Source organism: Larimichthys crocea, chromosome XVIII, assembly GCF_000972845.2.
Source record: "Larimichthys crocea isolate SSNF chromosome XVIII, L_crocea_2.0, whole genome shotgun sequence".
NCBI lineage: Eukaryota > Metazoa > Chordata > Actinopteri > Sciaenidae > Larimichthys > Larimichthys crocea.
Genome location: NC_040028.1, coordinates 7,856,518 through 7,872,024, shown reverse-complemented (window position 1 = coordinate 7,872,024; position 15,507 = coordinate 7,856,518). Strand labels below are relative to the sequence as shown.

Genomic DNA, 15,507 nt, shown 5'->3' with positions numbered 1-15,507 from the left:
AACAGGGCAGTATGTTTTTTACATTAAATCAAATATGGCACATCAGCTATAGTATTAAAGGGGATGAATTAGTTTACTTTGGACATTGAACAGAATCTGCTCACCCATCCCCTCTGTGAATTATGCTTATGTAAGTATCATGCAGATTTAAGAAGCAGTAATAAAATGCAGAGAGGTGGCCTAAGATAATGAAGTCAGTCAGTGTAGAGAATTCAGAAAAGAAGAAAGTTACTGTAGTTAATTGAAAATAAAGAGAATCACATCTCATGGTAACTAATCACTCAGTATTTACATTTACATGTAGTAATTATTTACTCTAAGGACAGGCTATAAGACTTAAATGAGTGAGTATTGAACGTCTGGTCAGATTTGCAATCTTTTTTTTTTAATTAGTTTTTTGATTTAATAAAAAAATGTCCACCCCTAGACTTTAAATATTAAACAAATAATTGTTTGATACTGGTATTGATTTCAAAACATACAGACATACTATCATGAATTAAAATCTGTTACTTTTATAATAACACAGTCTCAATGTGACGAAATGTTAGATTTATACAGTCCACACGCCTACTTTTTAGAATCAACAGCCTTTAGTGTGTTTGTTTGCTTCTGTCAGTAACGCATTAAGGAAAACATTTGCTTCTATATTTCTACTGCTATGTACTCGGCCTTTTAATGTAATGCAAATAATCTAAACAAAGAAGAAAGAAAGACACCAGATAAACTTGACCTAACCCCCTTTCAATTTGCAATTCCTGCAATGTTTAAGATTACGTTTCCCAAGATTTCATTGTTGCAGCAGAGGTGGCTCTTATCATTCTGCATGCTACTCTGTTTTTCCCTTCTTTTTTTTTCAAAAACAAACTGCTCTTTCTGCTGCCAGAATAATAAAACAGCATCACTTCTTTTGTAGTTTCTTTGGAAAGAACAGTAATTCGAACTAAAATAAAAGGGAAAACCTAAAAACTGGTGAGAAACATCATAGATGTATGTGTCAATGATTTAGTATCATTAGCTCATTCATCATTAGTGTAAACAGCCCCGAATGACACAGGTTAAGCAGTTTTTAAATGATGCCAAATTAAATTACTTTTGTATATACAATATTATGAATAAAGAGGAAGAAGCATGCAAAATGTGTCCAGTGTCATAATCACCCAGGCAACCAAGTGTTACTGTGTGGATGAACTCCAAAAGGCTGTGCTAAAAAGTAATACTCTTCAAAATTTCAATTAAACAAAATGAAAGTTTCAGGATTATAAAATCAATCACTACAAGGCAAAGGTCTCACATGCATACCAAGTATTTCATTTATCTTTTTAATTAAGCACAGTGGGTATTTTTAATGGCTTTCAACTATATGGTCCTCTTTGGCAAATCACACTCTTTCCAGCCTAATAAAAATAATCATTTATGTAATAACAACATATTAACTTTGTCTTATACATATTTTTTTCATAGCACCTACTTGATGAGTCCTGTGTGGCTTCATTTTATAGCTGAAGTGTTTTGGCGCTTACTATGGGATATCCCTCACCAGAGGTGTATTTGTACATGGATATATTAGCTAAATACAGAATGTCAATGAGGGAAGCTTTTTGAATCAATGAATGTGAGGGACAAAGATCAATATGTCAACTACAATGTTTGTGACGTGCACAGCTTTAGCTAATGTAAACAAATGTTGCTGTATGCCTCCAATATGGAGAACTACTTGGTCCGGTAATGCGGAAAACAATTTGCTCCTGTTGAATATCTACTGCAATGCAATTGACAAACACACAAAACCACAGTTTAGGGAACAAAGCATAAAATCTGTACTTTATGAATGTGTTCAAGCAAGCATCTCATTTTACAAAGGAGATCAAACACCATGTAAATTACTTTTGGTAAGAAGACAAAATGCACAATGGACATTTAGTGAATTTCTCTTTGGGCTCTCATTTAAATGGAAATTTGCCACTCAATGATGTGCGGAGGTGCATCAAAATGAAACATTAGATTGAATAAATCCCTGTGCTATGGACAGGCAAAATACCTGCTCATTCTGTGTGAGAGACTAATGTCAGAGCCCATTACAGGTGGCTGAGCTTTCTGTGATGTATAAATGATACCAGCCATGCTTAGCAGTAAATTGGTTATACTGTGTATTACCTTAATATCTCCCTGTTCAGCTTCTGTTTACTCCCATAGCTGGCCACTGTCCTCTAGTTAATATTCCTCGGAGCCATACATGAGATGAAAAGAGCATTTCTCTTTCTGTACTTTCTATTTTCTCCTTTATTTTTTTTTAACTTTTTTTACCCTGCCTCTAAGCACAGTATTCAACATTCAGACCTGTAACCTTCAACAATACACACAGCATCGTCTTCCCAATCAGAGGCAGTGATGCGCCTTCATCTTCTTCACTCTGCTCACAACATCTAGCACATATTTCTGCTTTGATTCCAATTCCAAATATATTACTTGACAGAAATCACACACTCCACCACTACCTGTGTGTGTGTCTGATCTTGACTTAAGCCCAGTATATCCATGCCTGTGTTCCTTTTGTTTGTTCAGTGTCCAGGCCTGTGAATGTAAGGCTGTGCGCTGGTGAAGAGCCCCCCTCGGCTATCCAGAACTGCTCCATCCCTTGCCAGCACCACTGCTTGCTCTCCCAGTGGTCATCCTGGGGTGCCTGCCTACATGACAACTGCAAAGAACCACAGGGAAAGAGAGGTATGATGGAGTAAAGAGTAAAGAGACTGAACAAGCCATGGTCTCCCCAAATGCCATATCACTAATGGTTTGTTAAAGTGACATGAACCAAGTTGTGAAAAGAGGTTCTTACATTTGTCTTCAAATGCAAACACCTACATTCACTTTTCACTTTAACAGCAAAGTCATATTAGAGAAGTGAAAACAGAACTTGTGAGGAGTAGAAACTCACGTACACATCATATTATTCAAGACATCTGAAACACAGTATAAACCTAATTTTTATAACAACTTCCAAAGACCTGTTTGTAGTTTTTGGAGCAAAATCCATATTCTTAACTCAACTAAAGCTGTTTTATTGGCTTCAATTTTAAGTGCCATGTATCATCCAGCAGCTGAAAAAAAGATTTGTGCAATCTGTAGTTGTGGAGGAAGGTGAAAGAATGTTAAAAAGAAGAATTTCACATTTCATTGTGTGAAACGAGACATGGTGTCTGTGTGTTAATGCAACCTAGTTAGCCACCTCTTGTCTCTCAAAGACTCGTCTTCTGCACAAGGTCTAAAATTAGCAAAGCAAAAAGATGTTAATATAATGACCACTTGTAGTACTAATTATCGCCAGCTAGTCCATGTGCAAATTGGAACAGCATGAGAGCTGCAGTGACATCTAACAATCCTGCTAAAAGTAGACCAGAATATTCTTTTAAAATACTCGCAACAGTCTTTTAAAGCAGAATACTGCCTGATCTCAGAATCATGTTTGACAGATGGAGAGTGGGACAGAGAGAGGGACGGACACATCCGACCCATCCAAAAGATGCTACAGATAGCAAGCAAACAAGCTGATAGGATTTCAAATTGAAACTGATAATTGCACAGATGGAGCAGTGAGGAAATCACAAGCACTCACTCAGAAAACAATTAACTGCTGAGTTTTATTGCAGATACCCATGTAAAACATTTACAATCAGCTGTTCCGCTGCAATTGTTCAAGAGCTGAGTACCTTCAATATGGTCAACGAGGGACTTTACATTAACCTTGTTTAATGCTTTTCGATTTGGCACTGCACCATGTTTTGAATGTCTAAACAATAGACTGTGTCATGCTTTGGCAACTGAAACTGAAAGAGAGAGATGCTATCGAAGCAGGAGAGAGAGGCAGTACATGTTTGAATCGTAAAATGTTTGCTGATAAGCGGCTGAGAGCGTACGTGCTCTTGGGGAAAGGCAGTACATGTATGTTTAAACCACAGCAGATGAAAGACAGAAAGCAAGCACACCTGTAGTTCAGCTCTCAGTCCCCAGGAGGGTGAAAGGAGACAAGATGCTTCCTGTCTATGTGCGTATGCTAATGTATAGTGCGTGTGTGTGTGTGTATGCGAGTAGGTGTGCTCTGGTATCGAGCGTGCTCGTGCTGTCTGAATGTTCTTGTCTTCTTTCACAGGTGAACGCGTGTCATATCTGACTGCTCCAGAGACACTACGCATTGTGTATGTAGTGCAGTGTGTGTGCGTTTCAGAGCCAGTGTGAGGGCTCTGGCAGGACTGTTAGTGTGTTAGTGCTGCGCTAAAAGGGCAGCATGACCTCGCCCCTGCCGTGAGTAAATGTGCATGAAAGCCCCCTGGGGAGCGACTGAAGTGTGAATTGTTCAGGTCAGTGCCCACACTCTCCAACTCCATCCCGTAGCTGGATATCTACGGGATGAGCCGGCTCCTCTCACAGACAGTGTCATTAATATATTTCAAGGGGTGGAAAGCACAGCGCATGCTGTTTTTTCCACAGAGCTCTCTTATGGCATACTGTCTTTTGATAGTATTCATAAAGATCCACAGCCCACAGCAGATAGAGTATGAAACCAATAGAAAATCACTTGCAGCGAGCTGCGATGCAGTGAACAGTTATTGAGTAGTAGGTATTGTTATGATCCGAGCTGTTTGCTGGTGGTCCTTGAGCTGCAGAGAAATTCTTGCTCCTACTGAATGTGCACTTAGCCTTTATGTTTCACAACATCAGAATAAACTGTGATCCGTCTCTAACTGAAAGGCCTGCAGGATCTCAGTGTTCAGGTGGAAATGCCAACCAGCCAAGATACCGCCCCAGCATTGCTTTCCTGGAGATTACAAATTTAAATTGCCTTGCAATAGCTTTACGTGCTTTTCACATTTTTTTTTTCATGTTATCTTGGCCTATCACATTTTGCAGCTATGCAGGAAAATGAATTGAACACAGGAGGTTACTTGATAGAATTTTAGTAATGCCTTTATGAGAAGTCACAGAGCTGAAGGGAGCGGCGTTTCTGAATAACAGTGTGTGGAACATCACTGGATGGCCCTTGTTTCCCTGAAATAAACCTGGTATGACCAAGAAATCTTTCAATTATTAATATCCACGGGGGCATGCCCACGCCAAATTGTTTTTTTTTTTTTTTTTGTGGTTTGGATGTGAGTAGCAGTAAGTGCTCTGGGCAATACTGCAATCGATCCATAGTCTCTTTGCTGCTGGAGAGCACACTCGGACAGCACTGCAGATCAGACTCTTGTACTGGTGCCTCACACCAGTGGATGGTTGGGGAATGTAATTTGTAGACTGGGCATCCTGCAGTTCAACAGGTCTGCCTGTGAAGGGAAAGAATATGGGACCTTTCTGCCAAGTGTCAGAGCAGTGGTAAAATGAGGATGGCTCCAAAAGAAAAGCTGCTGCAGCTCAAGTGCCGTGGACATTTACTGGAGGAAGAGCAGGAGCCAAGAAAAAAAAAAGCATTTTGATCCATTTTTCATCTACAGGAACATTTTTCTTTGCCATCACTTCCGATTGGAAGAGCTCAGTCAATAGAGACTGTAGATTAGGTGTCTACTCAGTAAGAATGTTTTTTTTATAAAGAAATAAATGTTTTATGAAAAATCCAGCTTCGGAATCAATGTTAGAGCAAGAGTCAATAGAGAGGGGGGACATGAATCAAAACATGAGCCAATTGGGTATTTCATCAGGTAATTGGCTTAATGCTAATGATGTGTGTTACAAAACATTGACCATGTTATTGGACAGTTCCCTAATTGCATATTTAAAGATTTGGCCATTTATTGTTCATATCATGTCAGATCACCTTTCAGATCTCACTGCTATTGTTATTTTCTATTAACCAGTGCAGTGCTTATTTTAATGTGTCCAATCAAAATGGGCTATTGGCGGCTTTATTGAGAACTGCTACCTTGCCATAGTTGTTACAAGTATTTGTAATTGTTTAGTCATGGCACACCATTCATTTTAAGTACAATAATCATAATCGATAATTCAGTTCATCTTGTTAGAGATACTTGGGTTACAATCGACCTATCATTGTTAACAAAAGGGAAAAAATATTGTATATCCACCCTGTGATACCATGCCTTCTGTAATTGCTGACAGACAGACAGACAGACAGACAGACAGACAGACAGACAGACAGACAGACAGACAGACAGACAGACAGACAAAAAAACTGGACCCAAAACATAACCTCCTTGGTGAAAGAAATAAAAATGTCACGAATAGATCTCAAGAGCTCAATATCGACTGTGGACTCTTCCTTAGGTCCTCAGCAATGCTGCAAAGTGTGAAGGTGACTGGATGAGCGGTTGCTGAGAAAATCGAATCCCAGACATATACATACAGACAGAAAGACACTGCTTCTATTTTAGTCAGAGAACAGGGCTTATCATCCAAGACTGTGACTGTGGACTGTAAAAGGTGCTTCACAACCTCATTACTTATACTAACGCTTGTGTTTGAGTAGACTAACGGAAAGTTACAATTGGTACAACAAGGGTGATTTGGTAAATCTGTGGTCTGATCTATCTTTAGGTGTTAACACTTTCTCTTTGTCTATATTAACAAAAAGGCCCTCAATACTGTAGTATTTTAGCCACAATAGAAAATATATACAACGCAAATTGTATATAAGGTTGCTTTACATGAGCTCTATTCAGGACCACAACAAGTCCAGTGATTCAAAATGTTAACACATTTTCACCTACAGCCTCTCTAGACCTTTTTATTTTACCCATGTTTATGTTGAGCCAACAAAATCAAACCGTTTCCAACTAATATTTCCACGCACATCGATGCATTACGGTTCTAAAAAGTGTCTCCTCTTCAAAGTATTCCTGCATCAGTGAAGACGTTCATTCACTGTGTTGCATTCCAGGCGTGCACAAAATGAGCATCTGCAAATCTTAGGTAGGTAGGTTGAGAAAGGAAGCTACACAATTATACTCCACTGTCACATGGGAGACCAGATTTTTATGTTTCCCTTATTACTTCAAACTGTAGAACTTTATTGCTTATTGCTATGGCTCCGATCTTTGCAATCACTGCATTCCCTCCTTCAGCACAAAGCCAGAGCCCTATTTAAATGTAAGGACTTTTTTCAGGTTCACACTTGAACATCAGATAAGATTAAGTGCTCAGACCTGGGTCTTGATTTTTGTCGTATTACATTTAAATTGCACAGAGAAAATCGGAAGAGTAGAGTATGTCCTATTCTTATCTACTGCTGTAGCCTTCTTTCTATATATAATTCACATCCATGCTGCAGTGTTACACCTTGAGAAATTGTGTTTGTTAATTTTAATTGGTAATGATGGCTAACAGTAATGAATAATCTAATAATAAGTCTCACAAAATTAAAATATTGTGTCAAGCAAAAGTGTGATCATTTGGAGCACCAATCAAAATTGCAATTGTATTTTACTGAATTTCAACATTTACATTTTTTTAAAGGGATTCAACTTATTTTTAAAAATATTCATGACTTTCACATCCCCACATTGTTTTAGCAAATCATATAAGGAATCAGTTTTGTGAACACCTTTAACACCACACACCGTTGGTCTAAATTTAGAGCATTAGTGTGCCCTGGCTATTCATAAGAATCCAAGACTTGAATTTGAGGTGAAATGAGCTGTTATGATGGAAATTTCACTTCTCCCACTCCAGATACGTTCAATAGGTGCCGGTGTGAAGCCAGTACACCTCAGCTAGGAGCCCCCAATTTAGTAACAATAACAGCAGCAGCAGCAGCAGCAGCGAAAAGACAGTGAGACTCCGTAATTGGAGAGACAGGTGTCGTTGTGAAAGTCTTGCCAACTACTGTAACTTGACCCAATCACTCAGACTTTCACACTTTTTTAAAACATCCTCTGCTTTGCCATACCTTATGGCTCATTATCTTCCTCACCTCCCCTTGTCTCTCTTTTCACTCAGGAAATAGAATCCAAGTGGACATTTATTTATTTTATTTTATCACTGTATCAGGGGTTATTAAAGGTGTATTGTAATTATGTTATTTTTGCGTTTGTTTTTTTATATTAAACATGGGAAGACAGTTGGATAAACAAAAGTGAGATTGGAGAGAAGGTGAGAATGTGTAGCATTTAAAAAAAAAAACAGTGGTTATGCCAGTGTTACATGCTCAATACTTTTCACACAACGGACTGTACTGTTTAATCAAGTTTGCAGGAAATTGGGTGATTGCAGGAGCCTGGTGGATAAAGAGCTAGGTAACAGTCATCAGTTTGAATCCCCGTACAAGCTGGGGAAAGGGATGAGAAGAGCACAAGTTGACAACTAGGTCAAATCTGGTTATTTTAACGTGAAAACGAATCCCAAAATGTTCTCTTTAGGTAAATTAAAACTGTAGCAGATGTTTCATACAGATTCAACAACATAAATGCAAGGCCAAATCACATGGAAATTACCCTAATTTACAATCGTATACTTAATACTTTCCATGTGGAGAGAATGAAAATGAATTCTGGGTCTCACTCAGCACCAAGCTACTTAATAGATCATACTGTGACAGCTCCTGCTGCTGAAAGTGAGGCTAACAGATAGATTTACCACTTGTCCTTCTATTATAAGATATCTCATCCAGTGCAAAAAAAAAAGCAACTTAACAGATGAATAACAAAAAACACTTAATTCAGCTCAGAGCATACCTACCTCAAATGTAATTTTATTTCCAAGTTATAGTACCATTGAGAATTATTTTCTAACAAAAACTGTTTTGTCGTAAAGAGGCTGAGGTGACCTACTACTGGCAAACAAAGGTAAAACAAATACAGACTACACCACCTCCTTCTTTAAGGCTTCTGTTTTCATTACTCACATTTAATGGTTATCAGCAAGACATAGTAGCTTTTTGTTGGGAGGTGCTGCTGCTGACAAAAGTGTAGTTGATTAAAGACCTAAATAATTAATCACAGAGAAAATACTCAGTGAAGTCCATATCTTAATACGTATTAAACTTTAGGCTGAGAGTTGTTTACTATTGCCTTATTTTTCTTTTACCGGAATACCAACTGCTTCTCTGACAGCCCTTCTCTGTGTCCTTCATCTTCTCTGTCAGGTTTCAGGCAGAGGAGGAGAGAGTTGTTGTGGGAGTCCAGCAGTCCTCTGGAGACCTGCCCTCATCTGGTGGAGTCGGTCCCTTGTGAGGATCCTGTCTGCTACCTGTGGAAGGTCCAACAGGAAGAAAGATGCATTCCTAGTGAAAGCCCCTGTGGTCCTGGAACTGCAGTCCAGAATGTGACCTGTGTCAGCGCTGAAGGTAATATCCTCGATTTGCAAAATTAAAAACCCCCATTCACACCATGGAGTTTTTCTCAAGTTCGATTTTGCCTGTTTTTCGGACATTTTAGAAAATACTTGCTTTACTGCTATACGAGTTATATGAGAAGATTGACATCATCCGTTTTGTTACTTTTGGACAGAGTCAGGCTACCACCCTCCTACTGTTTCCACTTGTTATGATAAACTAAGCTAAGCTGAGATCGTTCATGGCTTTAGATTTATATTTTCTCAGATCCATTTCCTCATCTACTTGGTAAGACAGTAAATACGGATATTTCCTAAAATATCCAACTATCCCAACTATGTGTGTGTTACACGGTTCAGTGTTGCAGAAAAACAGTTTAATTTTAAGCTATCAGCGCTTCAGCATCCTTTCACCACAACAGACTTTTCTTCTATCTGGCTTGCTGCTCATGCCACAGACAGCCACACTGGCACCTATTGGTGAGTGCAATAATACTCTACTGAACAAATAACTGTAGCAGTGTATTATAAGATCCATCCATTATGTCGAACCACTTATCCGTGTATCCTCATCAGGGTCATGGTGGGGTTGGTACCTGTCCTAGCTTAAGGTGAAATCTCAAATTTAAGTATCTGAAGATATATATTTGACAGAAAACCTTGTTACAAGTGTCACAAATGAAATAACCATTAGATTTTCTATCTTAGCCATAGTAATCAAATTATCATGCTACAGAGAAACATGTTTATTGATCTGTCTTTTCTGATTCAGATGACAGCTACATTTATTTTTAACACTGTTCAGTAATAATATGGGTTTTATAACTTTAAAAAGGTGCTATCCACTGACTACAATGCTCATTCATGATTATAATTAGCCGAGATCTACAAGTAACTGTAAAAATCATCAAGGCCTTAGAGCCATCAGTGCTGTGGTCCAGACATGAAATGCTATCAGTAGCATTGTGATGCATGAACTATCAAGTATAATGTGATCCATTGTGCTCAGTCGTATCATCACGTTGGGTGATAGGAACATCAGTGTTAACGAAGCATGCATTATGCATGAGGGTCCATCACTGAGTTTATGTGCACAGAAAACATTGGCCTGATTAAAAGTCAGAATCAGAGCTTCCTACCAGGAATTAATTGCTCATCTCCATAGATTATAAACCTAATTGCACCCTTTTTTTGCCTGTGTTTTATTATTCTGTCACAATGGATCATGTGTATGGTTATCAGGAAGGCAGTGGAGGGTCCAAATGCATTAGCCAGCGAGAGGGTCTAATGAGTTTTGACAGGACAACTAAGAATGTGAGCTTTGGTGGGTTTGTGGAAAAAGGCTTATGAAATTATCTGCAGCGGATTTATTGTTAGTGAATGTTGACAAGTTGTTCACTGTTCCTTCTATAATTGGCTCATCGGACTTATAATTCAAGCATGTTATTTTCACAACAGGGCCAAGTTGTTAGGTGATGCAATTTCCTGTAGAGAGCTCTCTCTTGTCACACAATGACACTGTAGGCTGACATGCGATAAAGGTAAGGACCACAATCACCACTAAGCTTGATGATATGAGTCACAGCTAATACTGTTTGAAAATCAGTTCAAGATGTGGCTAGAGAACTATTTTCACATTTAAATTATTGAAATTAATTTGAGTGGAAAATTGGAAATCGGTATAGTATCAGACTGTCATTACATATTCTCTTTTCACATGCATGAGTCCGCTGAAAAATCTTCATCATATCTACACAAAGCAAATGCAGTTATTTTCATTTTTGTTTTTCACTTTTAAAACTTGCTGCTTGAGACATGAAGCATTTTCTAATTTTAATTTGGATTTTTGTTCTGAATAGTTCACATAATATATCCTTGTGTCAAAGATATGTCACAAACAGCGTCAGCTGATGTTATTGAAAAAATGCAGCATCTACATGCTCATTAGAAACCACACCAAGTATTGTTCCAAAACTGTGTTTCAATATTTAATTAACTGACTTGTGGACAGATGGATAGGTAAGAAATCGAAAGACAGAATAACATCATCATATTATTTTTCTGTACAAACATTTCAGTGACCCCACTTTCTCCAGACGGAGAATGCTTTTAGTTACTTTTGTGTTATGCTTGACATAAATTTAATAGACCTTGGAGAAAGTAGCCACTAATTGCCAGTCTGTCTGCACATTCAGACTCGTCATATTCAAGCCCTCCCTCTCAGCTGTTACACAAGTAGAGATGATAGACACTGCCTGTGCCTTTGTCTATGTTTAGTATTTAATTTGGAATAGGCTGTAAAGTTTGGTTCACTTGTGAAAGGGCTTGTTTTCAAAAAAGAAAAAAAAATCAATATTTTTCTAATCATAACTGAATAGAAAAGTTGTTAATATATTCTACAGACAATATTTGCTCCTTGTTTTTATTTACAAATGTTAAATACATTAATAATTATGATTCTCAGGTTAATGGATCATTTGCTTCAGATCATCAAGGACATTTTACGCACAATATATTAGAAATAGAACAGTTCGATGATTTCAGTTCAACAAAAAGTTGACACTATTTTGCAGTTTATTGTAAAAGTTTTAAATACTCAATACATAATGCATTATATATTTTAAATCAACTGTTATATATATACCACCACTCATCTAAGATAAGATTTACAGTGTACAGTGTTTTACAGCTCTGTGGAAAGATCCACGGGGCTCTGGAGCTGCTGTGGCATGAATGTTTAGATTGACTGTGGAGAGTATAATACCTGCATATACAGCCACTGTTGGCTTGGTTTCCATCATTTTCACTTTTTCCGAAAGTGCAGAAAATGTTTGACAGGGTGGGACAAGCAGAGAGGAGGGAGAGAAAGGAGAGGTAGGTGTGACATACCTGTAAAAGATGAAAGCACTGTTTGCAATAATATTATACGTGGTCATGTGGTGTAAAAATCTTTCAGTAGCAGTGATTGATTTGAACCCTATGGGTTCATCAAAGATGTTTGAGATGGAGTTCAGAGCTGTTATGTATAAGAAGTGAGGGTTTTATGAGACAAAATAAAACAGATTGTCTACAATCCAGCTCATCTTGGCTTATCCTCTCTGATTGTTTGAGGAAAGACATTTTTAATTGGAAGGAACCCACTAAGTAACTCAGTGCCAGTACCAGTACCCGTCTAGTTTCATGCTGTCCTCATTTTTGAGCAAAGGCATCCTCTCGCAGTCACCTAAAATTAAAATTCACTGCTTTAAACCGCGACCCAATCATAAGTACAGTCATGCAGCCTCTGCAGCGTTGGATCTTAATCTCAAATTGCTATACAAATCAAGCTTATTCTTTTTAGAATGTGGTAAAATTGGGCCCACAACAGTTACTGTATGTTGAGTTATCTATCCTCACCAGAAAATCATAATGTATTAGTTCTATACAGTGAATCCTGACAATGTTGTTGGTGTAATAATTGTTTGGATTTGTTATCCTTAAATAGATACATCTCTGTAGGTTATCCCTTACACTGCATACAAGTATACCCAACTTCTATTGATTGCTGTTAGCTGATTCCTGTGGAAAGGTCAGGTATGGCGAGGCTTTCTGAGCTGACAAGCTTGTTCACTATCGATTAGGCACATGCTATTTAAGTTCTGAACATGAGAATTGCTGACATTTTTCAAATGGTTCCTTTTGTTGTCAATTTATTGAGTCACTTGGAGCATGGATTTAATACCCCCAGGGTGTAGCTGCATTGGAAATGAGATATTACAAAGAAAATAATTGTTGTTGATGTTAACATACAGTATATTTACACTGAAATGGGAAAAGGGAAGTAGGTGTTTGAACTGGCATGTATCATTTAGGATTGCAAACTTCAATGAAGTCCACAGAGCCCTGAGAGATATAAAGTGTTTTATCCACTTTACTCTCTGATTGAGAAAGCATTTGCTTTCCAATTTCTCAACACGATGCTACTCTATATTTCAAGCCTGAAAACTCATGAAGTTGCCAGAAGAATATCTATGCCTGTAGAAAATCAGAGGCAGCATTTTACCTGCAAAGTTCACAGATTTCAATTATGATCTATGGCTGCTAAAGCAATCAGAAAACATTCTCTATCACACAAATGCCAGCTTTTATTGTTTTGTTATTAGAACATACACAAGGTAATTCACAAAACTACTCTGGTGTGGATGAAATAGATGAATGGCCCAGTGTTCAATGACATTTTGGGGCTCATCCAGGTGACCCAGAGGGATCTATGCCTGGGAAAACCCCCCCCCCAAAAAAAACTTTGGTACTCTCTGACACATTTAGGCACACTTGTAGTTCACTTATGTTGATCCTTCTCCTCACTTGTCTTGTCTGCTATTTACCAGTCCACTTCAGGTTTTACCAATAAGAGGCTGCAGTATATTTTATATACGGCTAGCAATCACTGTATTGCACATCAGTTCATGACAATTATGGAAAACAATCAAGTTTGGGGTGTGTCTGAGCTGAGACAGGTCAGGTGGCTGCAGCAGAGAGAGTTAGGTTGTTCTGTCCAATTAACAAACCCTTCCTGTATACAGTGACATTCATGCCGAGAATAAGGCTTTCACACTTTAAACCATGCTATCTTCAGCCTTATAGAATACAGCTATCGTCAGGTAGCCATGTAAATAAGAAGTTGCCGTACATGCAGTTTGGAGCTGGAAGCAAGTGCATCTACAGTTGTTGCAAAATGAGTCAACAGTAATTTGGAGTCTCCCACAGGGAGGCTAATGGGTACTTATTGTGCTCCACAATAACTTTATCGAGCTGTAAACTATCAGCAAAATAATAATAAAAAAAAGCAGTGTTAGCCTAACTCACTAGGTTTCTTTGCCCTAGGCTTCATAAAGTTGTTTTGACAGCATCCACAGCACCCACTCACAGCACAGTGACCATTCATGCCAAAGTAGTCAGCCCTATTGCCAGAACTAACTACCAACCACAGAGTCTGCTGACTAAAAAAAAACAAAAAAAAACTGGGTGCACCTGTGACTGACAGCTGACATGACAGATTTAACCCCTTATGGAAGCACGCTGGCTAACCTTGCCAAAGCTACAGACACCCTGACATTTCAGAACCCAGCAACAATCACTCAGCAGTATGGCTACCATCATCCTGAACTATCTCTGCTCGACTGGTCAGCAATATTTAGCCGATGATGAACTCATGAAGTCAGCCCTAAACCTGACTGTGTGGCTGTCTCTTATAATGTAATTCTAAAGTTCCATGATTGACAGGCCATTACAGCAAAAACATTAATTAGTGACCCAGGCTAGTTTGTCAGAGCCTACTTTGATATTCACAGTGATATTGCCCAATTTGCCTTGTTGCTTTTGCCCACCAGCTTTGTCTTAAAAGCTGCCCGCACAGAGTGGATGTGATTATTAACTTTTAAGCAAAGGCGAGGCCTTCTAGTCTTTTTTCTATATCTACCTGAATAATAACAATGAATAAGATTAATTGGTGAGTGGGCGAGCAGAATAGAAATCATGTTGAAATTGTATGCAGGAGGCAGTGGTATTATATCTGAGTAAGAGCCCCAACTACAGATTCCTGTATTAATAATGCAAAAGGACCCCTAGGGCAGCCATCTATTTGCAGAACCCCCCCCTCCAACATGTAGTCTCCCACATACACACTCGCACACACACACAAGTGTGTGACTTTGGATTCATGTTATCATACCATTTTCCTTTAGGCAGTGTTTCCAGGCAGGCAAAGCTTTGTGAGTCGTTTGTTGGTTTTGTTTGTTAACGTATGCATTAGTCCTTTGTGATTTTGAAACAGAACGATAGCTGAATAATTACTGATTTTCTGCTGTTTGTAAAAGGATAGCAAATACAACTACCTTTGGCAATAATAAAGAATTCTTAAAAAATACACACAGCACTAGGAAAACATGCTCTATGATGCATGACATTGCACACTTCCATATTCTTCTGCATATTTCTTTAATGTAAAACCTATGGTTGTAAACATATCAGCATAGCCTCATACATAGCATCACTCCGTGTCCTGACAACATTGATCACCCCAGTTTGGGTACTATATTGTGTCATAAAAGTGCATTGTAACAGGATCACTTTTTAACCATTAACCAATCAGATGGTATTACTGTTAGTTCAACAATGGATCTGCTTCTTGACTTACAGAGAAAAGTGAAAAATGTGTGTTCTGTTGTTAATGTATTTCAATTCCTGTTTAAT

The 15,507-nt window shown here is 38.3% G+C and overlaps 1 protein-coding gene across 2 annotated transcripts in view; it reads left to right on the top strand.

Moving 5' to 3' along the window:
- The window catches only part of thsd7ba (thrombospondin, type I, domain containing 7Ba), a 159,626-nt gene that overhangs the window by 79,499 nt on the left and 64,620 nt on the right, over window positions 1-15,507 (top strand). For both annotated transcript variants that reach the window (XM_019268917.2, XM_019268915.2), the window contains exons 7-8: window positions 2,566-2,724; window positions 9,089-9,289. In XM_019268917.2, the coding sequence (XP_019124462.2) occupies window positions 2,566-2,724; window positions 9,089-9,289 (360 nt within the window). The remainder of the gene's footprint in view (window positions 1-2,565; window positions 2,725-9,088; window positions 9,290-15,507) is intronic.